Source organism: Chaetodon trifascialis, chromosome 6, assembly GCF_039877785.1.
Source record: "Chaetodon trifascialis isolate fChaTrf1 chromosome 6, fChaTrf1.hap1, whole genome shotgun sequence".
Classification (NCBI taxonomy): domain Eukaryota; kingdom Metazoa; phylum Chordata; class Actinopteri; order Chaetodontiformes; family Chaetodontidae; genus Chaetodon; species Chaetodon trifascialis.
The window spans coordinates 253,965-277,500 of record NC_092061.1 but is presented as its reverse complement, the minus strand read 5'-3'; the positions used below and the strand labels follow the sequence as shown (position 1 = coordinate 277,500).

At 49.4% G+C, this 23,536-nt stretch overlaps 2 protein-coding genes across 2 annotated transcripts in view; one reads left to right on the top strand and one right to left on the bottom strand.

The window, feature by feature from the left end:
- The window catches only part of LOC139332244 (gelsolin-like), a 14,780-nt gene extending 5,981 nt beyond the window's left edge, over positions 1 to 8,799 (top strand). Inside the window, exons 2-19 of the mRNA XM_070963999.1 lie at positions 250 to 447; positions 758 to 912; positions 2,358 to 2,519; positions 2,590 to 2,649; positions 2,736 to 2,825; positions 4,038 to 4,127; positions 4,320 to 4,452; positions 4,596 to 4,684; positions 4,937 to 5,065; positions 5,164 to 5,250; positions 5,536 to 5,669; positions 6,049 to 6,139; positions 6,239 to 6,409; positions 6,920 to 7,094; positions 7,184 to 7,305; positions 7,518 to 7,595; positions 7,671 to 7,731; positions 8,227 to 8,799. Coding sequence (XP_070820100.1) covers positions 258 to 447; positions 758 to 912; positions 2,358 to 2,519; positions 2,590 to 2,649; positions 2,736 to 2,825; positions 4,038 to 4,127; positions 4,320 to 4,452; positions 4,596 to 4,684; positions 4,937 to 5,065; positions 5,164 to 5,250; positions 5,536 to 5,669; positions 6,049 to 6,139; positions 6,239 to 6,409; positions 6,920 to 7,094; positions 7,184 to 7,305; positions 7,518 to 7,595; positions 7,671 to 7,731; positions 8,227 to 8,390 — 2,181 coding nt within the window. The 5' untranslated portion in view covers positions 250 to 257 and the 3' untranslated portion in view covers positions 8,391 to 8,799. The remainder of the gene's footprint in view (positions 1 to 249; positions 448 to 757; positions 913 to 2,357; positions 2,520 to 2,589; positions 2,650 to 2,735; positions 2,826 to 4,037; positions 4,128 to 4,319; positions 4,453 to 4,595; positions 4,685 to 4,936; positions 5,066 to 5,163; positions 5,251 to 5,535; positions 5,670 to 6,048; positions 6,140 to 6,238; positions 6,410 to 6,919; positions 7,095 to 7,183; positions 7,306 to 7,517; positions 7,596 to 7,670; positions 7,732 to 8,226) is intronic.
- LOC139332243 (disabled homolog 2-interacting protein-like) lies at positions 8,550 to 23,100 on the bottom strand. Its single transcript, XM_070963998.1, has 18 exons — positions 22,732 to 23,100; positions 20,518 to 20,662; positions 20,257 to 20,429; positions 17,799 to 18,070; positions 17,360 to 17,568; positions 16,900 to 17,044; positions 16,559 to 16,703; positions 16,232 to 16,468; positions 15,252 to 15,441; positions 13,564 to 13,799; positions 13,097 to 13,188; positions 12,534 to 13,001; positions 11,565 to 11,839; positions 11,327 to 11,440; positions 10,818 to 10,940; positions 10,410 to 10,489; positions 10,220 to 10,307; positions 8,550 to 10,106 (listed from the first exon to the last, which is right to left on the bottom strand). Exons 2-18 carry the CDS (start codon positions 20,653 to 20,655, stop codon positions 9,936 to 9,938), a joined length of 3,156 nt encoding a protein of 1,051 aa, XP_070820099.1. The 5' UTR covers positions 20,656 to 20,662; positions 22,732 to 23,100; the 3' UTR covers positions 8,550 to 9,935.
- Positions 23,101 to 23,536: the final 436 nt, after the last annotated feature.

Here is a 23,536-nt window from a genome sequence, read left to right as displayed (position 1 = left end):
TGCCTGTCTGTCTGGGCGAGTCACTTCCTGCTTCTCTCAGCTGCAGCAGAGATGTTTTGTGTTGAGAGGATGAGTTACTCTGAACACGACAGTGAACTCAGGAGAAACTTTTCTCTGTTTTCTCCTCAAACTGAAATTTATTTTGGACTGAAAATAATCAACACAAACATTTGAAAACCAAAAATCTAAAATGACAAATCAGAACTTTTACAGTTGTAAATTAGACTTAAGAAGCCCCGCCCCCTGCAGGTGACATCATGGCATTCCATCCAGAGTTTGAGTGTGCAGGTAAGAGGGCGGGGCTTCAGCTGTGGCGGGTGGAGAACATGGAGTTGGTTCCTGTTCCTGAGAGTCTGTATGGACAGTTCTTCAGTGGGGATGCTTACCTGGTTCTCCACACCATCAAGAACGGCGGGGGAACCCAGTTTGACCTGCACTACTGGCAAGGTACTGCAATACTTCATATACTAATGCTGCTATATGTGATGAACTAATGTTGTGATACACCATGTACTTGTATATATGTGTATATACAGAGATATAGAAACTAAATTAATACTACAACTATTACTATTACTAAATCAATATACGAGGAGAACAGAAATGGCCCCAGAATTGAGCTCTGAGGGGCTCCACTGGTTCAATATGATTGCAGTACTTGTAGTAGTCATAGCAGTGTTTGCAGTTGGTTGTAGCTACAACAGCTGATTGTGATTTGACTGTGGTTCTGCTCTCTGATTGGTTGGTTGTTCTGCAGGTTCAGAGTGCTCTCAGGATGAGAGTAGTGCAGCAGCCATCTTTACAGTGCAGATGGATGACTACCTGCAGGGGAAACCGGTCCAGTACCGTGAGGTCCAGGGCTATGAATCCAAGAACTTCAGCGGGTACTTCAAAACCGGACTCAAGTACATGGTAACTACATGGCTTGTACTATTAATACTACTGTCGGGCCTTTTACTTTGCACATCGCAGAGAGACATTTGATCTCTGTTTTGATTTTATTCTACTTTTACATTTTTGAAAGTCTCATCATTTTAACGTTTTTATTGTTTTTATTTACTGGACGTTGTAACTCTATCATTTTAATGTTTTTATTTACTGGACGTTGTAACTATCATTTTAATGTTTTTATTTACTGGACGTTGTAACTATCATTTTAATGTTTTTATTTACTGGACGTTGTAACTATCATTTTAATGTTTTTATTTACTGGACGTTGTAACTCTATCATTTTATTGTTTTTATTTACTGGACGTCGTAACTATCATTTTAATGTTTTTATTTACTGGACGTCGTAACTATCATTTTAATGTTTTTATTTACTGGACGTCGTAACTATCATTTTAATGTTTTTATTTACTGGACGTTGTAACTCTATCATTTTAATGTTTTTATTTACTGGACGTTGTAACTCTATCATTTTAATGTTTTTATTTACTGGACGTTGTAACTCTATCATTTTAATGTTTTTATTTACTGGACGTTGTAACTCTATCATTTTATTGTTTTTATTTACTGGACGTTGTAACTCTATCATTTTAATGTTTTTATTTACTGGACGTTGTAACTCTATCATTTTAATGTTTTTATTTACTGGACGTTGTAACTCTATCATTTTATTGTTTTTATTTACTGGACGTTGTAACTCTATCATTTTAATGTTTTTATTTACTGGACGTTGTAACTCTGGGTACTCTGCAGCAGTAACAGTACTGAGAGTCACCACTGTGATTCTCAAAACACAGTCGCCGTTTCTCAATATGCGTTCTTCTCTGTACTTGTGTTCTTGTGTACTTGAGAAACGTCATCAGTCTGAGTCCAAGTACTGTTCCAATTCTCAAGTCCGCATCTCGACAAGTACACTCAAATACCCAGATGTGTTCTCGCCCCTCCCACATTATCGAGGATGCATCAGATGGTGACTTGTGCGGACTTGGGGCAACCATGTATCCCAGAATGCATTTCATCGCAACGATGCTGGAGGAGAGGACTCTCAACTATAAGTTACAAGTCTGGAAATACTGCTGTTTTAGTAGTACGGAATGTGGTTTTAAGATTATTTTATCTGAGAAAGTGGATGTTAAAACTTAAAATCTGTGGTCGATTCATCACGATAGTGCGTAGTTTAAAATTTGCTCCAAAGTTTTCAGAGATGTGTCGTCCTGCTAACGTCATCAAGTTCGCTGCTGTCCCAGCTGCAGAGTGACGGTCCTGCGTCCTCCCGTCCTGGAGAGACTGTACTCCCAAGTCGAACTTGCTAAGTCCGAACTACCAAGTTCGTAAGTCCGAACTTGGCGTACTTGGTATTGAGAAACGGCCAGCGTTTGGCACTGATGACATCACTTCCTCTCACACAGAAAGGGGGCGTGGCCTCAGGGTTACAACATGTGGTGACCAATGATGTGGAGGTTCAGCGGCTGCTGCATGTCAAAGGTCGACGCATCGTCAGGGCGACGGAGGTTCCTGTCAGCTGGGAGAGTTTCAACCGGGGAGACAGTTTTATTCTGGACCTGGGGGAGGTGAGACAGGTAGACAGGTGAGACACGTGGAGAGAGAGAGACAGTGCTGAACTCGTCTGTCTCTTTGCAGGAAATCATCCAGTGGTCTGGTTCCCATAGCAACCGCTTTGAGAAGCTGAAGACCACTGTGGTAAGTAGTGACATCACTTCATTACATCATCATTATTCAGTGACATCATGTGATGACATGTCACCAGCTGACTGACTGATTGACAGGTGTCCAAGGGTATCCGTGACGATGAGCGGTGTGGGCGGGCCAAGCTACTTCTCTGTGATGAGGGGGCAGAGCCAGAGAGGATGCTTGAGGCATGTCACATGACCACACAATATACTAATGCCACAAAAACAACAAGTACATTATATACTGCATGTACCGCATACTGACCTGAGAACAGTTCAACGAACTCAACAATTATTCCTGACCAGGTGTTCATGTGTTGTAATCTCCAGGTGAAACGATGGTGGAACTGATTTCGAAAAAAAGACAATGATGATTTGGTGTTTAGAAACAAACATGATCATAAACTGGTGTGAGGCCATCAACAGGACACACCTCCACCCGAGCACTTGCTGCTGCACAGAGATGATAATCAACGATGACAATTAAGGGAAAGAGGTCGTTTCTGATTTGACAAAAACAAAGTGGTTCACACCTGAAAAACAGACAACGGTAAACACCTGACACGTCCATGATTACTGAAAGAGTAAACACCTTTATCGTCTTAATCGTGTTAAATAACGTCCAGTTTATGATCCAGTGACATAAACTCAGTTTGAAGATGTGATCATGAAGAGTTCCTCTGACTGAACACATAGAACAACTGGGAACAAGTGCTTTACTTATGTTTGTCTTTCCTTTACTCCTTGTTGAGTCCACAGCCTCTTTTTCTGGACCTCTGACTGCTTCCTGCTGACGTCTTGCCTCTTCCTGTTGACGTCTTGCCTCTTCCTGTGGTCCTCTTGCCTCTTCCTGTTGTCCTCTTGCCTCTTCCTGCGGTCCTCTGGCCTCTTCCTGTGGTCCTCTGGCCTCTTCCTGTTGTCCTCTTGCCTCTTCCTGCGGTCCTCTGGCCTCTTCCTGTTGTCCTCTTGCCTCTTCCTGCGGTCCTCTGGCCTCTTCCTGTGGTCCTCTTGCCTCTTCCTGTTGACGTCTTGCCTCTTCCTGCTGATGTCTTGCCTCTTCCTGTGGTCCTCTGGCCTCTTCCTGCGGTCCTCTTGCCTCTTCCTGCGGTCCTCTGGCCTCTTCCTGTTGTCCTCTTGCCTCTTCCTGCGGTCCTCTGGCCTCTTCCTGTTGTCCTCTTGCCTCTTCCTGCGGTCCTCTGGCCTCTTCCTGTGGTCCTCTTGCCTCTTCCTGCGGTCCTCTTGCCTCTTCCTGTTGACGTCTTGCCTCTTCCTGCTGATGTCTTGCCTCTTCCTGTGGTCCTCTGGCCTCTTCCTGCGGTCCTCTGGCCTCTTCCTGTTGTCCTCTTGCCTCTTCCTGTTGACTTCTAACCTCTTCTTTTTGACCTCTTACCTCTTCAGGTTCTCGGGGAGAAGCCGGAGCTGCCTGAAGCTCACAATGAAGACACAAAGATGGACATTGCACACAGGACACAGGCACGACTGTACAAGGTAACACTTGGACACGTCTACGATGTGTTTGTCCAATTAGCTCACTACGACTATTCATGGTGTCCCTGCTTCCCCATCATATGAAAAGCAAAACAAAAAGTCTAGATCCAAATATTACTTTGATCCACTGGAAGACTTTTACTGTGAAGCAAAAGCAGGAAGCGTTAACCTGTCTGTCTATCTGTCTGTCAGGTGTCCAATGCGGATGGTGACACAGAGGTTACCATGGTGGCAGAGAAGGGTCCATTCTCCCAGGATGCTTTGCAGTCCAGTGACTGTTTTATCCTTGACAACGGAGCCAGAGGGCAGATCTTTGTCTGGAAAGGTTCAAACTTTGCTCTTTTCAAACCAAACTAGTCTAAAAGAAGTTAGATCAGTTTAAAACCAGCTCAGCCACCTGTCGTACAGGTGTTCACTCACCTGTCCTGAGATTTATCATAATCTGTCTACCTGTTGCTGTGTGTGCAGGTAAGGAAGCGAACGCTGAGGAGCGTCACGCTGTTCTGAAGAGCTCAGAGAAGTTCATCCACAAGATGAACTACCCAGCACACACACAGGTAAACAGGTAAACAGGTAAAAAGGTGGAGCTTGTGGAGTGTTACTGTCTCACCTGTCAGTGGTCTGTGCTCAAAGTCACCTGAAGCATAAGCCTGAAAGCTCATGTGACCGAAGCTGTCTGTCCAGGTGAAGATCTGTGACCAACACAGACAGATCTACCTGTCCAAAGTGTCTTCCTTGTCCAAGTTGTCCCACGCTGCTGTACAAATGTACACAACCTGTCCTTACCCGTCTAAAATGTCCCTCCTCAGGTTCAGGTCCTACCTGAGTACGGGGAGACACCACTGTTCAAACAGTTCTTTAAGGACTGGATGGACCCTGACGATACCGTTGGCATGGGAACGGCCTATGTATCCAATCAGATTGCAAAGATAAAGAAGGTAAACCAATCAGGTTCAGGATCAAGGTCAGGAAATATTCTCTTCTGACGTTCAGAGAACCGCTTTGCCTCTGGAAACTAAGTGTTCTGATTGGACAGGTTCCATTTGACGTATCGAAGCTCCACCAATCAGAAGCCATGGCGGCTCAGCACGGGATGGTGGACCGAGGAGATGGACAGAAACAGGTGAGACAGAGACCAGATCTGTCTGACCAATCACAGCTCTGTCACCAACCTTCAATAACTACATCTCCCACCAGTGTTTTCAAATGCACATGCAGCTGAGACTCATGGGAAATGTTGTTCACTGCAAACAAAATATTTTTTGTTTTCTGTTGGTTAAAATGCTCTATCTGTCCGTCCGTCCGTCCGTCTGTCCGTCCGTCCGTCCGTCCGTCCACCTGCCTGTCCGTCTGCCTGCCTGTCTGTCTCTCTGTCTGCCTGTCTGTCTGCCTGTCTGTCTCTCTGCAGATCTGGCGTATTGAAGGATCAGATAAGGTTCCAGTGGATCCGTCAGTCTTCGGTCAGTTCTATGGAGGGGACAGTTACATCATTCTGTATCAGTACCGACACAGTGACAGACAGGGACACATCATCTACATATGGTGAGACACAACACGACACAGACAGACAGACACGTGTGGACTTTCTCGTTTTAGTTTTTGGAAGCTGGTTTTGGAAAAGTCTCCATAAAATGGAATTTTATTGAATTGATTTGAGAGGGAAAAAAAAATAGAAAAATAAAAAAATAATAAGAATTTGGAATTTCCCCTCGCAGGACGAATAAAGGAATATTGAATAAACTGGCTGCAGTTGTCTTTTGGTTTTGCACATTGGGTTCAGGTATGATTTTCATGTGTCCATGTTGGACCGGTGCAGACCGGTTTGGACTGGAGGGCCCCCATCTGGTTTTGGCTTTCTCTTCCAGCACAATGCTGAAACCCAAACCTTCATCACTTGTTGCATTTCTGTCTGTCTCGTCAGGCAGGGGACTGAGTCTAGCCAGGATGAGGTTGGAGCGTCGGCCATCTTGGCCATCCAGCTGGACAATGAACTGGGAGGAGGTGCTGTGCAGGTGAGGACACTGGACCTAGCTGTCTTAATAGACCCAGACACTGAATTCAACCCTCTGACATGAGGCCTTCACCTGTAACTCCTCGCTCTCTGTGTGCAGGTGCGTGTGGTTCAGGGAAAAGAGCCGGCCCACCTCATGAGCCTGTTTGGAGGCAAACCAATGGTGGTGCACAAGGGTGGGACTTCCAGAGAGGGCGGCCAATCAGAGGTGGCAGATACTCGCCTGTTCCAGGTTCGAGCCAATTCAGCGGGAGACTCCAGAGCTGTGGAGGTGAGACAGAAAAGCAGAGGTTCAGACTCACGTCTCATCAGCGCTGAGACGGTCACTGTGTTCGTTCCAGCACCCAAACGCCCCGTCCTCATTTAAAGTCCCCCTCCTCTCAAAAATGTGTTTGTCTTCTTGTTCCTGTGTTTCAATGTTTGAGCAGAGCTGAAAGAGGACAGTCTCAGGTAAAAAGGGGCGGACCTACGAGAGACAGTACAAATAGTCTGGGAGCCAATCATGGTTCAGTATTCACCTTCACTCGTGTGATGTGGAGACCTGAAACAAACTCTGACAGAAAAGTATGAAACGTCTCCAATGAAGGAGTTAAACTTTGCATAATCACTTTTTTTTAAATGAGGGACAAGACATAGTACTTTTGGATTTTAAGGACACAAGACCTTCAGACAAACACAGATGTCCGGGGGATCGTTAAGTCCCTGAAATATGTGTTCTGATCCCAGTATAAAACCAGTTTGACCAGTTTCAGCCACGACTCCTCTGGGCTGTCCTCCTCAGGTGGATCCCGCCTCGTCCAGGCTGCACTCCAGTGACGTCTTCCTCCTGGTCTCCTCCTCTGGATGCTGGATGTGGAGAGGGAGGAGCAGCAGCTCAGCTGAAGTCCGGGGAGCCGAGCACCTGGCTGGACTCCTGCAGGTCACCCCCACCCTGCTGGAGGAGGGGGGGGAGGAAGGTGTGGAGCGAGTGTCAGTGCATCTTTTTGTGTATTTGAAACGCCATTAAACTGACCGAGAGTTTGTCTGTGTCTGTGTGTGGTTACAGATGCATTCTGGGATGCGCTGGGGGGGCAGGAGGACTACTGTCGTTCCCCACGGCCGAAGGACAAGATGGAGGATCATCCTCCTCGCCTGTTTGGCTGCTCCAACAAGACCGGAAGCTTCCTGGTCTGTCTGTCGACCTGGTCATGTGACCAGGTCACGTGACCGTTAACGCACTGATGATCAGCCATGTTGTTTAGAGGACATCAGTTATTGATTAAAGAACCACGAACCAATAGTTAAGTGGTGGATTAAAAGAGGCTGTAATGATGTCACTTACACTGTGTGTGTGTGTGTGTGTGTGTGTGTGTGTGTGTGTGTGTGTGTGTGTGTGCCAGATGGAGGAAGTTCCAGGTGAACTGACGCAGGATGACCTTGCTCCTGATGATGTCATGATCTTTGATACCTGGGACCAGGTGAGTCTCCTGTCATCACCATGGTAACATGCCCCCCATCCTCTCTGTCTCCTCACTTCCTGTGTCCTCCTGCAGGTGTTTGTTTGGATCGGAAATGAGGCTCGTGAGGAGGAGAAGGAGGAGGCGGCGTCATCAGGTGAGATGGACAGGAAGTCAGTGTGACTGACAGACCACAGACACTAACTGATGCTCGTTCAGGGTTCAGGATCTGATGTGATGATGAACGTGTGATTGAACATGTTGGAGTCCGACTGACTGTCCTGATCTCAGGTCAGCAACGTCTCACCTGCTGACCTGTCAGGTGTGATCACTGAGCAGCAGGTGACTTTATCCAGCGTTTCAGATGTTTTGCTGAAACGTGACGCTGCCCTTCATTCCCTTGTTTGGATTCGTGGCAAATGATTGGACGCTGCCACAGATGTTACACAGCAACCAAGTGACACCTGACGGACCAGGCTCAGACTGATCTGGTGCGACCTGATTTAGTGTCTCGCTAGTTTGAAACTAATTAGTATTTTCTGAGAACTTAGGACTTTATGGGCACCACTGTTCCTGATCCAGGTTCCAGGGATCCTCGATTCACAGACTGGACCTGGTCCAGGTGGTTCAGGATGTGTGTGTTTGTGTCCAGCTGTCAGGTACGTTGAGAGCGACCCGGCAGACAGAGACCCTCGGACCCCCATTGTGACGGTCAAACAGGGATTTGAACCGCCGACCTTCACTGGCTGGTTCCTGGGCTGGAACCACGAGTACTGGACCGTCGACCAGCTGGAGCGAGCCATCAAAGACCTGTGACATCACTTCCTGTTTAACCATCATAGAGGAGCTCGTCTTTCACTGCTTTGTTCTCATAAATAAAGCCCGCCTGTGTGTCAGCTGATGTGGTTTCTGGGAGGTGTGTGACGGTGTGTGCGGCCGCTGGTTGCAGACTCATTCATCGCCACGGCAACAGTCTGATAGTGTAATATTTTATTGGAGCATCTGTTTATAAATACTGATCGATCGATAAATAATAAGAAGAAGATCTCGAACAGAAGGAGGTTCATAAATACAGAAGGACAGAAGCCACAGTGAAGACAGAGTGTGTGTGTGTGTGTGTGTGCGTGCGTGCGTGCGTGCGTGCGTGCGTGCGTGCGTGTGTACAAACTATTCATCACAATTTAAAGTTTTGACTGTTTTACAATAAAATCTGATGCTTACATTAACACCAGTAGAATTCTCTGAAACACACAAACTAGCGGCTAACTCTCTCACATCAACCTCTGAACCAGAGCGACTAAATGTTCAGCGCTATGGAAGCCCAGAGCGGCCAAACGCTCACCACAAGCAGATAAAGGTTGGTTCCCCTTTGCTGGAGCTGCTTCATCAGTTTTCCCTACTTCCAGTCTGCGTGCTAAGCTAAGCTAAGCTAAGCTAAGCTAAGCTAAGCTAACCGTCTCTGCTCTGCTGGATGCACAGGTGAAGCCGATCTGGCTGATCGTAGCCGGGATGAAACTATCGAAGCCTAAAGAACTGAACGTCGACGTGTCGTTACTCAATAAAGTTTAACTTCAACAGAAACTGCTTCACACCAGAGCCACACACAGCCAGTCCAGTCCAGTCCAGTCCAGTCCAGTCCAGTCCAGTCCAGTCCAGTCCAGTCCAGTCCAGTCCAGGTAGTCCAGTCAGACCAGAGCCATCTGCCACCAAACTTGTTCCAGGCAGCTCAGACAGATTACAGAACCATATGCAGACAGGTGTTCACGTTACTCCAGTCAGACCAGAGGCGTATGCAGCCGGAGCTGGTCTGGGGTCAGTTCAGTCACACAACGTATATAAAGTTAATCTGGGGACACAAGAGCCACATACAACCAAAGCTGCTCCAGATCATCTGATGAAACCAGAGCCACATAGAGGCAAAGGTGTTCCAGTAAGAATGGAGTTGAGCCTGTCAGACCAGGGCCATACTGAGCCAGACTGTTCCAGTTACTTTGATTAAGCCAGGTAGATACAGGTGGGACTGTTCCAGGTGGTCTGGAGCTGTAATGAAGACGTGCAGGTTGGTTGTTGGAGGTTTCTGGCTCTCAACAGGAAGTACCAAAAGGAAAGTATGATGTCAGTCTTTGCAAAAAGTTCAAAAAGGAAACATGCAAAACAAAAACAGGAACTGAGGGCAACCTAGCAACTGGAGGTCAGAGGTCAGATCCATCTCTGTAGGAGGTGGCAGTAACTGGAACTACGACAGTGCTGATTGGCTGATTTACAGAGGCATGGTTAATGAATTAGCCTGGTCTCCTGCTGCCTCTCAAACATCATGCAGATAAGCCCCTCCCCCTCCCTTCCATCAAAGCCAATCATAGCTCAGCAGTTGCCGGAGTTACGGAACTCTCCGTTCTCGGTGATCTGCAGTGAGGACGTGTTGCTAGGAGACAGGCCATTTCTCTGTGATGTCACAGCGTAGCGTTCCTTCAGCTGCGTCAATGCCGCCATCAAACGACTGTTGGCTGCATCCAGACTCGCAATCCTCTTCTCCTGATGGCAGACAGACAGGAAGCGAGCTGCATGAAAAACCAGCGTTCACGAGCAAAAAGAAGACAGAGCTGTCTCAGGCAGAGAGGTGGACAGACAGGTGGACAGACAGGTACCTGTGCCTCTATGATCTTCTGTTTGGAGTCCACCACTGCCTGCATGTCAGAATGATCCTTCTTCAGCTCCTCCTCCACTGCCATCAACCTGCAGAGGTCAGAGGTCACACTGTTTACCTCACAGACAGACAGACAGACAGACAGGAGCACAGACAGACAGACAGACAGACAGACAGACAGACAGACAGACCTGCTGATGATGCTGTTCATCTGGAGGTCTTTGTCATCCTGCAGCCTCCTCAGTCTGCTCTCTGTGTCCTCCAACCGAGCCTGAAAAACACACACACACACACACACACACACACACACACACACACATACACACACACACACACACACACACACACACACACACACACACACACACACACAGTCCTATTGGTCCAGCACGGTCAGGTGATCACACACTGTCAGTCTTCCCCTTCACTCGTATCAGTTTTGAACAGCTGACAGATTTGATCAATTTCTAAACTTAAATTTTGTGTTTTTATGAAAACAAACTGGAGGAGCTTAGAGGCTGCATGAAGCATGAAAGAATCAGCTGATGCAGCTGTGACTTCAGTCCTCCTCTGACAGGTAGATCAGGTTTGTTACACACCTGGTACTCCTGAAGCATGCGTTGATTCTGCTGATCCTGGATCAGCAGTCGGGCTTCGCACTCATCCTGCCGCAACGCCGCAACTCGCAGCTTCTCCTGCAGCAACGCAATCTCCTGCTGGTACTGAAAACACAGGCAGAGTCAGACCCAGTGCAGACCCAGTGCAGACCCAGTGCAGACCCAGTACAGACCCAGTGCAGACCCAGTGCAGAACCAGTACAGACCCAGTGCAGACCCAGTGCAGACCCAGTGCAGAACCAGTACAGACCCAGTGCAGACCCAGTGCAGACCCAGTGCAGACCCAGTGCAGAACCAGTACAGACCCAGTGCAGACCCAGTGCAGAACCAGTACAGACCCAGTGCAGACCCAGTGCAGAACCAGTACAGACCCAGTGCAGACCCAGTGCAGAACCAGTACAGACCCAGTGCAGAACCAGTGCAGACCCAGTATGGACCCAGTAAGCACCCAGTGCTGACCCAGTGCTGACCCAGCACGAGGAGTCTCTCACCTTCTCTATGAGGGCGTCGTCATGGCGATCGTCCTCGGTCTCGCCGTAGGAGGAGGTGGAGTTCATGTTGAGCAGCCAGGCGGCCGTTCGATCCAGTGCGCAGGGGGAGGGAGCCTGAACACACCAAGCGTACTTCTACAGAGCTTGTCTGCCATTTTTATGCCAACACTTACATCCCTGCTATCAGTGAGAAGGTCAAAGGTCAGACCAACAAGTTACCATGGTAACAGCCTGTTACCTTGGCAGCAGGCCGTTGTTTCTCTGGGCTGTCTCCTTTAGATGATGACGACGTCTGTCTGAGCCGCGACTGGCCGCTGCTTGGCCAATCAGGACTTGATGACATCATGCTGCCGGAGGCAGGACGGGGCGGGTAGGCGGAGCCTCCACCACCGCTAAGCATGCTGGGAGGTGTCCGACCTCGAGGAGGTCCCGGTGGAGCGGAGGCGGGGGGAGGAGGCTGATCGATGCGTCTCTGAGGACCTGAGGAATTCTGACGAGGAGGGGCAGAGCTTCCTGAGAGAGAGGAGCAACAATAGTGACATCGTCAGGTGAGTCTGTGACAGACAGGTCAAAGGTCACAGACTGAGTCTGTTAGGACTGAGGTCAACTGCAAGGCCCAGAGAGCACTGCTGTAGGAAACATCCAATCACAGAGCTTTACATGAGCCTCTATCACTGTTGCTATAGAAACATTTACGTCAAGTGACGTCCCGAGTCTCAGAGAGCTGATCTCTGTAAGACTCAAACCCTGACTGCTGAGACCAGGCCGGAGGAGGTTTGAGACTCTGTCTGTCCAGATGTTGACCAGGTGCGACTCACCTGTAAGCTGGCAGTGAAAGCAGCTGAATGTCTATGATCCCTGATCAGTTCAGCCGACACAGCTGATCTGTGTTTCCACAGGTGAGTGAAAGAGTCTCGGATCAGATCCAGGTGAGACTCTCTGACGCTCGGTCACACATCAGCGCCTCCGTTGGTCCAATCACAGCCTTCGTACGCCCTCGTTTCAGAGTCATGTTAGCCTAGCTTTAGCTGCTGTTAGCAGAGAGGGGACAGTCTGTGAGTGGATCAACAGACAGTCAGTGGATATCCACAGACTGGGAGAAAAGGTCACAGGTCAGTCAAACCTCATCCAGCTCCAGGTGCAGTGTGGTCTTTCAGTCTACCTGGTCTCAGACTTCCTGGTGTCATGTTTCTGTGATGTTGTTTACCTGTGAGGGTCTCAGTGAGAGACAGAGCTCGTCTGGAGTACTCCTCCCCACTGCTGCTGCTCGACATGGCCGACATCCTCTCCCCTCTCTCTCCCCCTCCCAGCCCCACTGACATCTGGGTAAGAAATGCCGGTTTGGTTGCCGTGGTGTTCCTATCATCTGCATTTCCCTGTGACCCCGCCGAGCCGTCCGAAGGCGTGGCGTCCACCTGCTGCCGTGGCGACGTGGTGGTCATGTGATAAACGGGGTTCTGGAAGGAGAGGGGGAGAAGGCCCGTTCTGCGTTGCCACTGGCCATCATCAAGGCCATCGCTAGGGGAGGAGTCCTGCAGGTCGACCAGGGACAGACTACGGCTCTCATTGGTCAGGTCTGGCCCCTCCCTCCGCCCCCCATTGGTCATTTCAAATCCTGCCTCGTTCTCATTGGGCTCCGAGTAGGATGAACTCGGAGCTGGAGAGCCCTGCAGGCCTGCAGGAAGTGACATCAACAGAGGAGGACAGGTCAGAAGTCAAAGGTCACAGACTGAGGTCAGGAGTTATGAGCTGGTAAAGTTCAAAGGTCACCTGATGCGGGCTGCAGGCTGGATCCTTTGGTGACGAAGAACAAGTCTTTGTTCTCTGGAGTTGGAGACGGAAGTCTGGTGAAATCTACCAAACTACAAACACACACAGGTTTCCATCACTTCTGGGGACATTACAGAGACTTACATTCATGTCCTGGAGACTGACATCACCATCACTGCTGTAAGTACTGAGCTGTACTGCTGTAAGTACTGAGCTGTACTGCTGTAAGTACTAAACTGTACCACTGTAACTACTAAACATGAAGCAAGACGAGTAAACAGGTATCACTAAGGTAGCAGCCGATTGGTAACCCCTGACAACCACACTGAGGCCAATCACTCAGCTGTGATTGGTCAGGACCGCTCAGCCTTTAAACAGGTGTGTTTTCTGTTGATTGGTAAACTTTGTGTGCTGCTACCGGATAACCTGAGCTGGATGCTAAAGCTAACAGGACACATGATGCTAACCCTCCGTCCAGTCCGACGCCTCCTTGCAGGCCAATGGAGGGATTACAAGTCGCCAGAGGAGGAGACAGGGGCGGGGACAGGGGGGGCGGGGACAGAGGGGGTGGAGACACCACACGCTGAGGTTCTGGAGATGAAACGGCCGCGGCCCCAGGATTGGCCATGCTCCCCGGTTTAGCCAGAGCCACAGACACGTCTCTGAGGATCCGAGGAAGAGGACCGAGCTTTGAGAGACACGACTGGAGAGAGACAGACAGGTAGGACAGCGAGAGAGACAATCTGTCAGTCGATCTGCTGGTGATAGTCACACAAGTTTTTCACTTAGAGGAAAAGTATGGTTAATATGAGGCTACAGGCAGTTAGCTTAGCATAAGAACCGGGAAAGGGTCCAAACAGCTAGCCTGGCTCTGTCCAAAGGTAAAAAAATCCACTTGCCAGCGTCTCTAAAGCCCATTGATAAACATGTTCCGTCTTGTTTAATATGCACAAACACTGGACAAAAGGTTATGCGTGGACTCTGTCCTGGCCGGGGACATATCACAAAGCTCACCGCTGCTGCGGCGGACTGCTCCTTTAATCCGGCCTCATGCGGCTCACCAGGCCTTAGCTGGTGGCTTCCACGGCACCTAATAAATGTCGGATTATGCAGCCACAACACATAAGTCTTCAAAATATTCAAAGCACCCACGCTGTTCATACACAAGGTGGCAGTACAGGCTCCAAAGATGGCGCCATCAAAACGTGCACAGACCTCAGATCTGCTTTCTAATCTGCTGACATCACAGAACACTCAGAAGCTGAACTCAGAGCAGCTGTTGAGATTTTCCCACTTTGGAAAGCAGTGTCAGACACTGCCGCTCCTCCCAGTGTTAGGTAGGCCTGTCTCACTGGCCCTGTGCTGCCTGCTTTACAGACTGTGCTGTGGGACGACAAATTAAAGGGCAGACACGCTGAGCGTGTTCAGTGGCTCCGATGTTGACTTTGTGAAAATAGTGAAGATCGCTGCCTTAATTAGTTGTCATTCTGATTGCTGTCAAATGAATTTCAAAACAACTCTAGAAATAACTTATGCAGAACAGAAACTACACAAATGACCTAGTCAATTATTTTTTAGGTCATCCAATCATAGAGCAGTGAGGGGAAATAAGTTAATTTACAGGATGTAAATGAAAGTTTGGACATAAACTGTATTCAATCCAAAACTTTACGTAAGATGTGTTCTACGGTGTCACTGCTGGACTTTAGGATCCCAAAGACTGTAAAACCATCTCATAAGTCAGGAAGACGCTTGGCTGTTAGCTACGTTAGCTAGCTAACATTAACACCGGCCATGTTTGGGTGGATGAGCCCCGCATGCTCTACAGAAGCTCGTCTATTTGACGTTTCTCAGTGGTAGCAGAACCTTTCCTAGACGTCGTCTTTGTTGGGGTGGTGCTGGTGGAGGACGTGGGTTGCTTTCTCTCCAACAGTTGGAGCTTTTCTAATGAGGTACAGGTCCATTGCAGCAGCACTATACTGCAGGTGCAGGATTACCTGCACTTTGCCGGGTATGTAACACAGCGCAGTGCGAACGACATCCCTGTGTGTGTGTGTGAGTGTGTGAATGTACGACTGAGATATTGGCCTAAATCCGTAAATATAATTTTTTCCCCAAAATCTTAAGATGCCGGTCACCTGGCCAGGTGTGTTACCTGGTCAAGCTCGGTCAGCAGCGTGTGCAGGCTGGACAGCTCTCGGCCGAGGTCGATGTACCCGTCGAAGCCGGCGGTGTGGTTCAGTCCGTCTGGGTTTGAGATCTCCTGCAGGAAGCGCTGCATGCTGCTCCACTGCCTCTCCACAAAGTCATTCATAAACAGCATGTACTCCTCTTTGGTGCCGAACCTGCAACCACAGGTAACAGGGACAGCTGGCTTTCCCATACATTCATTGATTTGTGGCAGCTGGACACCTGAAGGCCATGTTTTCATCTGACGTCACGCTCGGTTTGGGAACCAGAAGGATAACGTCTTCCTGCTGCGTTTAAACTCAGCGAATGGACAAATCGTGAACCATCTCACTGCTTCCTGATTGGCCAGCAGCTGAAAAGACGACGGACGGTGAAAACGTGGAGGGACGGATTTCCTACGAATATGTGACCTGGAGCACAGCAGGCCACAGGCGCGAAGAAGGTGCAGTGACACAGTTCTGTCCGTCGATCCATCTGTGCTGTTTGCAGAGCACATTCAGATCGCTGGGGCGGAACAAAACGCTCATTCGCTCTTTATCGCTGATGGAGTTGAAGCAGAAGAAGTGTGTCCGACGATGGACTTGAACTTTGACCTGTTGTGAATGATTTTTCTTTAGCAGTTACTGTTACATGATGTTCAGCCAAAGAAGAAAGGCTACGACTGTAAAAAATGTCTTTGTGTTTATCATCTTAACAGCATGTAAAAGCTGAGTGTGACGTCAGAGCAAAATGGCCGCCGTGTTGATATGGTCTGTTGACTGTTTTTGGAGCTGTGGCGTCTCTCTCTGTCTCGCAGACACATGACAGTGTCCTCAGTTTATTAATGCTGGCAAAATATATTTATTATTTTATTCTGTCTGAGAACAACCCCTCTGTGAGCGTGAGCTTTCCTGCTCTTTCACAGTAAAAGCCCCCAGTTCTTTCACAGTAAAAGCCCTGACTTACTTGCTGAAGTTGGCGAGGGTCTGGATGACCTTGGCGATGAGGGTTAGAGTTCTTGCGGAGCGTTCGTCGGGGTACTCCTGCATCAGGTCAAACAGCGACGGTGACATCACAGCCGGACACAGGAAGCGCAGGAACAAGGAGGCGCTGATGAGACGCTCGCTGATGTCTGGTCGCCCACGGTTACCACACTCCTGTCGCCATGAGGCAAACACCTCCTTCAGCTCCCGGGGGAAGACCCTGAGTGGGTGGAGGTCAGTGATGATGCTGGTGTATGACACATGTGAAGATATGATGACACAGTGTGTATTTGTGTGTATGACTGTGTACCTGTATGAGTCGAGGATCTTGCAGAAGGCGAGTTCGCAGCACATCCTCAGGTTGGCCTGATGCTCCGAGAGGTCAGAGGTCGCACAGCGAGATGGGTCGACCTCGCAGTTCTCATCTGACTCATACAGAGCTTTAATGAACTCACCTGGACGGATGGGCAAGCGCGCGCGCACACACACACACACACACACACACACACACACACACACACACACACACACACACACACACACACACACACACACACACACACACACACACACACATGAATAACTGTTAATCTTGCCAGTGGACCTCCTCAATAAGGAGGAAACGTTCATGTTGTGTATCGTGTTGTGTACCAAGGGCATCCTGCAGGTACTTCTGTCCAATCAGCTTCAGGTATTCTTCTATACTCTTTGTCGCCAGTGTGTTCTCTCTGAAGATCAGCTGGTCGTTGTCGCGGCAACGGTCCACTTCTGACATCATGAGGTCTGTCAGGAAGTCCTGCAGAAAGGGGTTACCTTGTGAATGTACGGGGGTCATGTGATCAGACAAACTCCACCTGACTGCAGGTGACTGACATGAGGACAGAGGAAGTCAACATGAATCTGTCTCACAGACTGCTGAGTTCAAAGCCACAACACTTGGAAGTAGAAAATGTCCAACTCTGGAGCCCTCCAGCGTCCAGTGTCCCTCAGACGATGACTGCGTTAAACCTCCAAAACCCTGTCCTGATGTTCTGCTGTACTCTTTAAGACAAGTCACTGTTCTGCACAGCAGCTTGGGTCAGGTGGGGTCAGGTGTGGTGGGTGGGGTTACCTTGGCCTTGCCGGTGCTGTGCAGGATGTGGACGAGCGCGGCTGCGAGCTCTTCTTTGGCTCTCAGGCTGATGGAGGCTTCCAGAGTGTTACAGAGCAGCAGGTAGTTGGAGCTGATGTACTCAGCGAACTCTTTGTACTGCTCCATCGGCAGGATGACGATACTCTGATAACGAGCTTTGATTCGCACCGTCGGCACAGACGACTTACCTGAAACACAACACGGAGACCATCACATGACTCCACGAGCTCAACCTCATCAAACCTTGAAATACTTTGTACCGCATACAGAAAATTCAGTAAAGCTGCTCTTTGAACCCGTCCCCATGTTTCCCAGCAGAGGACGTGATGTCCTCTCTTTCACACTGACCAGTCCCATCCAGACCGTAAACACTGCCGCCTGAGTCCCAAACCCTGGGTCTGTCTCAGGCTGTACCTACCCCTGCTGGTGCTGGGCGTGCTCACCGCGTACCACTTCTCCACCAGCTGTCTGCCCGTCACCGTGCAGACGGGGATGTTGACCAGCCCGACATAGCTGCTCTTGTCCTTCTTCCTCTTCCTGTCGGTGTCTTTGTAGAGATGAAGAGTGACGGCGTTGACGGATGGCAGACTGCTGAAGTCGAAACGTTCTCCCCAAAAGATGTTGTCAGTCTTCAGCTTACAGGACGTCCGAGCATAAAGACTGTCGTCCAGACACAGCTCACAGAAGTACCTGAGGTACAAATACTGCACTTACTACACACTGTTGATACAGTTGACAGAAGTACAAATACTGCTGTTAGTACACACTGTTGACCCAGCTGACAGAGGTACCTGAAGTACAAATACTGCTGTTAGTACACACTGTGGACCCAGCTGACAGAGGTACCTGAAGTACAAATACTGCTGTCAGTACACACTGTGGACCCAGCTGACAGAGGTACCTGAAGTACAAATACTGCTGTTAGTACACACTGTGGACCCAGCTGACAGAGGTACCTGAAGTACAAATACTGCTGTCAGTACACGCTGTGGACCCAGCTGACAGAGGTACCTGAAGTACAAATACTGCTGTCAGTACACGCTGTGGACCCAGCTGACAGAGGTACCTGAAGTACAAATACTGCTGTCAGTACACGCTGTGGACCCAGCTGACAGAGGTACCTGAAGTACAAATACTGCTGTCAGTACACGCTGTGGACCCAGCTGACAGAGGTACCTGAAGTACAAATACTGCTGTCAGTACACGCTGTGGACCCAGCTGACAGAGGTACCTGAAGTACAAATACTGCTGTCAGTACACGCTGTGGACCCAGCTGACAGAGGTACCTGAAGTACAAATACTGCTGTCAGTACACGCTGTGGACCCAGCTGACAGAGGTACCTGAAGTACAAATACTGCTGTCAGTACACGCTGTGGACCCAGCTGACAGAGGTACCTGAAGTACAAATACTGCTGTCAGTACACGCTGTGGACCCAGCTGACAGAGGTACCTGAAGTACAAATACTGCTGTCAGTACACGCTGTGGACCCAGCTGACAGAGGTACCTGAAGTACAAATACTGCTGTCAGTACACGCTGTGGACCCAGCTGACAGAGGTACCTGAAGTACAAATACTGCTGTCAGTACACACTGTGGACCCAGCTGACAGAGGTACCTGAAGTACAAATACTGCTGTCAGTACACACTGTGGACCCAGCTGACAGAGGTACCTGAAGTACAAATACTGCTGTCAGTACACACTGTGGACCCAGCTGACAGAGGTACCTGAAGTACAAATACTGCTGTCAGTACACACTGTGGACCCAGCTGACAGAGGTACCTGAAGTACAAATACTGCTGTCAGAACACACTGTGGACCCAGCTGACAGAGGTACCTGAAGTACAAATACTGCTGTCAGTACACACTGTGGACCCAGCTGACAGAGGTACCTGAAGTACAAATACTGCTGTCAGTACACACTGTGGACCCAGCTGACAGAGGTACCTGAAGTACAAATACTGCTGTCAGTACACACTGTGGACCCAGCTGACAGAGGTACCTGAAGTACAAATACTGCTGTCAGTACACACTGTGGACCCAGCTGACAGAGGTACCTGAAGTACAAATACTGCTGTTACTACACACTGTGGACCCAGCTGACAGAGGTACCTGAAGTACAAACACTGCTGTCAGTACACACTGTGGACCCAGCTGACAGAGGTACCTGAAGTACAAACACTGCTGTCAGTACACACTGTGGACCCAGCTGACAGAGGTACCTGAAGTACAAACACTGCTGTCAGTACACACTGTGGACCCAGCTGACAGAGGTACCTGAAGTACAAACACTGCTGTCAGTACACACTGTGGACCCAGCTGACAGAGGTACCTGAAGTACAAACACTGCTGTCAGTACACACTGTGGACCCAGCTGACAGAGGTACCTGAAGTACAAACACTGCTGTCAGTACACACTGTGGACCCAGCTGACAGAGGTACCTGAAGTACAAACACTGCTGTCAGTACACACTGTGGACCCAGCTGACAGAGGTACCTGAAGTACAAACACTGCTGTCAGTACACACTGTGGACCCAGCTGACAGAGGTACCTGAAGTACAAACACTGCTGTTACTACACACTGTGGACCCAGCTGACAGAGGTACCTGAAGTACAAACACTGCTGTCAGTACACACTGTGGACCCAGCTGACAGAGGTACCTGAAGTACAAACACTGCTGTCAGTACACACTGTGGACCCAGCTGACAGAGGTACCTGAAGTACAAACACTGCTGTCAGTACACACTGTGGACCCAGCTGACAGAGGTACCTGAAGTATAAACATTGCGGACCATACATGCTGTGGACCCAGCTGACAGCAGTAGCAGTACTGCGGTTCCTTGGCACAGTACACGGCGGGCGGAGCGCCCCCTACCTTTTCTTGGCGGGCAGGTCTTTGGCTTCGATCACCCACACCGTCAGCACGTTCTCCAGCCGCCTGCTGTTGTCTTTGTTGGGATGAACGGCTCTTCTCAGGTTCTCCATCCATTTGTCTCTTTCTGCCGCCGAACGACACGAGAAGCACTTTGTTCCTGTCGTGGTCGTTACCTAGGAGACACGAGGTTGGAGGTCATTGCCACGGAAACACCACGGGCATGACGTGTAATGTTGAGTGTGTGTCGTGTGCGTGCGTCACCTCGAAGCAGTAGTCCTGGCCCAGCAGGGAGGAGTGAACCGGCTTGATGATCACTGATTGGTCCATCCTGAGCTCCAGAGACGACACACAGCCGGCGCTTAGCAATGACTCCTGGCTACCGCAGCGCAGCCGCCGCATCACACACCTGGAGGAACAGGTGAGAGCAGCGGTCAGTGTGAGGGTTTACAGCAGTGCTCACTCCTGATGTCAGGACGTCTATGATGAACTCATGAACTGCAGAAGCTCCTGATCAGCTCCTGATCAGCTCCTGATCAGCTCCTGATCGTTGACCTGCAGACTCAGAGGGGAAGTAAGGACCTGGCACTTCCTGTTGTGTTGTTAATGTGCGATAAAGTCAGACCAATAACAAACAGCGAGCGTTTCGTCTCGTCCTGCGTTTCCTTTGATCTTCTGGTTGGATCTCGGTCTGTGTGTAGAGTGAGAGGTCCAGTCAGGGTTGGCTTAACCCGTCTAGGGTCAGAGGTCAGGTCAGAGGTGTTGGCTTGACCTGAGCTTCCTATTGTGATGGGGTGCACTCTGAGCGGAGTTGCAGGTTATGACACGTACAGGTATGATCTGCTGCTCGTAGCTGAACAGTGAGTGCAGAGCTGAGAAGCACTCAGTCCAAATTAAGGATCAGGTCCAGTGTCTTTGCTGGAAAGTTCTTCTGCAGATGTTCTACAGCCTGTGAAGTCGGACAATCGTCCTCACTTGATGTCACTTGAGTCATCCTCGGGTGAAGCTTGAAGCAGATCTTTTGGCGCGGAGTTAGAAGGACGTGTGGCTACGTTAGCTGCTACAGTCTGCTTTAAAGACCTGAATGAAGTCACAGTGCGGAAATCCTCATCCATCCGGTTTCCAGGCCATCTGGTCTACAGAGAACACCTTTCAGGGGCTTCAGTCCAGTTCGTTCATTGACAGGTTTCAGACCAGTGTCAACAAAACAAACGCAACAGATGGATGAAAGGAAGATGTTGAAGGCTCAGCATGGCGTTAAAGTGGGTGTGTCACATGCAGGCGATGGAAAAGGGTCAACAACATGCCGTCTGCTTTTAGCAAACCTCAAACAAAGTAACTTCTGCAGATCTGTTCATGTCTCAGAGGCATAGAGTTCTAGATGTTCTGGACTCTTCGATATGTTCCAGCTCCCCGTCCCTGTTCAGCTGTTCATCATCACTGTGATACTGAAGAAAAGTCAAAAACGGTGACCGTCAGTCCTGCTGAGTGTTTCGTCTCTGATTCTACGTTTGCTCCTGTTGGACGTCAGAGACAGAGACAGATGCCAGAGACGGCTGCTGACTGTGTGACTGACTGAGGACAAACTCAATAACTACCTTTGCCTCGTATCTCTTCTCTCACCGCTGCCGTCAACATCCCTCGCTGTCCTCGCCTCACAGTTTGAGGTCACCACAGGTAACGAACCTCAAAGTCGACCTCCCAGTCCAGGGGGTGGGGTTGGGGGTGGGGGGGCTAAACGGAACTGTCAAATCCAAACGGACTCACACGAGCAAACTTTGAGCAGAAAAAGCAGTTTCCACACACATTTTTAAAATCAACTGAATCAACACCAAACGTCAGTAAGAACCTGTGAGATCATTTAGGGAATCAAACAGATTGACTGATGATTTCAAATTAGCAGACTGATCAGATTTGATCAGATCAGATCTGACCTGTAAGCAGCTGAAATGACTCTTCTCACATGGGGGTTAACAGTGACCTCTGACCTCTGATGACACACACGTCTGAACCATCCTCACATGAGCAGGGTGATCTGTCGTTGCTCCGTTAGCTCATTATCTCTCATCATTATCTTAACGAGCTCCTTAACGTTAGCTGCTTACAATGCTAATTCTTCTGTCTGTCTGCGTGTGTGTGTGTGGGTCTGATGTAGCTTAATCTTGTTTAGCTAAACATGTTGGCTTACAGCATGTGACTAGCTTAGCCACATGCTAACACACCAGGCTAGCTGTGTACAGACTACAGCCCCACACACACACACACAGAAACGCAGCATGCAAATCAGGTAGAAGACGCCAGTGCGCGCACACACACACACACACACACACACACACACACACACACACACACACACACACACACACACACACACACACACACACACACACACACACACACACACACACAGCAGTACATTTATCTATTCAGACTAACAAAGGCTGTTAATGTGTAAAGAGGATCGGTCCAGATACTCACCGAGCATCCTGCCTGAATGGAGGAGGAGGACGAGGAGGTGGAGGAGACGGAGGAGGAGGAGGAGATCGGGGGGGGGGGGGGGGGGTTACGGATCCATATTCTCCTTCAGCAGCAAGCAGGAGGAGGAGGAGGGGGGAGGAAGAAAGATGGAGAACCTGCTGATCCTGACACTGTTTGGTTGAAAGGCTGAAGACCTGTCTGTCTGTCTGTCTGTCTGTCTGTCTGTCTGTCTGCCTGCCTGCCTGCCTGCCTGCCTGCCTGCCTGTCTGTTAGCTTGCTGCTACTGATGCTACACGGCTTCAGCAGCTACATCTCTCTCTCTCTCTCTCTCTGTCTCTATGTGACTCGGCCGCCCTCTCTGTCAGCAGTGGCCCCTCCCTGCAGTGAGGCTGCCCTACTTCCTCTCTTCTCCCCCTCCCCCTCCCCCTCCCCCACCCTTCTCCTTCTCCTCCTCCCCTCAGTGTTACTCTCCATTTTTCCTTAACGCCCCCCGCCTCCTCAGATATTGTGTTGACTCTTATCTAATTTGTGATGAACTTCAGTGAAACACTTACCTGTTAACCAAAGAACCATCTTGCTGACCTGTCCACAGTTCATTTATGCTTTGCACAGCGACACCGACGATCGTCCAGTCAACCAATCACAGACGTGCAGATTAACGGCAGTGTAGCCTGATGTGACGGTCAGAGATCAGCAGATTTATCAGCTGATCCAGCAGTAAAGTCTCTGTTTTACACCTCCAGAGGATCCTTCCCTCCAGTCCTGTTTTACTGGCCGACTTATTTACCAGACCACTTTCTCCTCC

Coding starts and splice junctions, on each gene's coding strand:
- LOC139332243 (XM_070963998.1), bottom strand. CDS start 20,655: ATGCGGCGGCTGCGCTGCGGTAGCCAGGAGTCATTGCTAAGCGCCGGC. Junction 17,045..17,359: donor ACAGCACCGGCAAGGCCAAG/GTAACCCCACCC, acceptor CCCTTTCTGCAG/GACTTCCTGACAGACCTCAT. Junction 10,308..10,409: donor ATGAACAGCATCATCAGCAG/GTCTGTCTGTCT, acceptor TGACCTCTGCAG/GTTGATGGCAGTGGAGGAGG.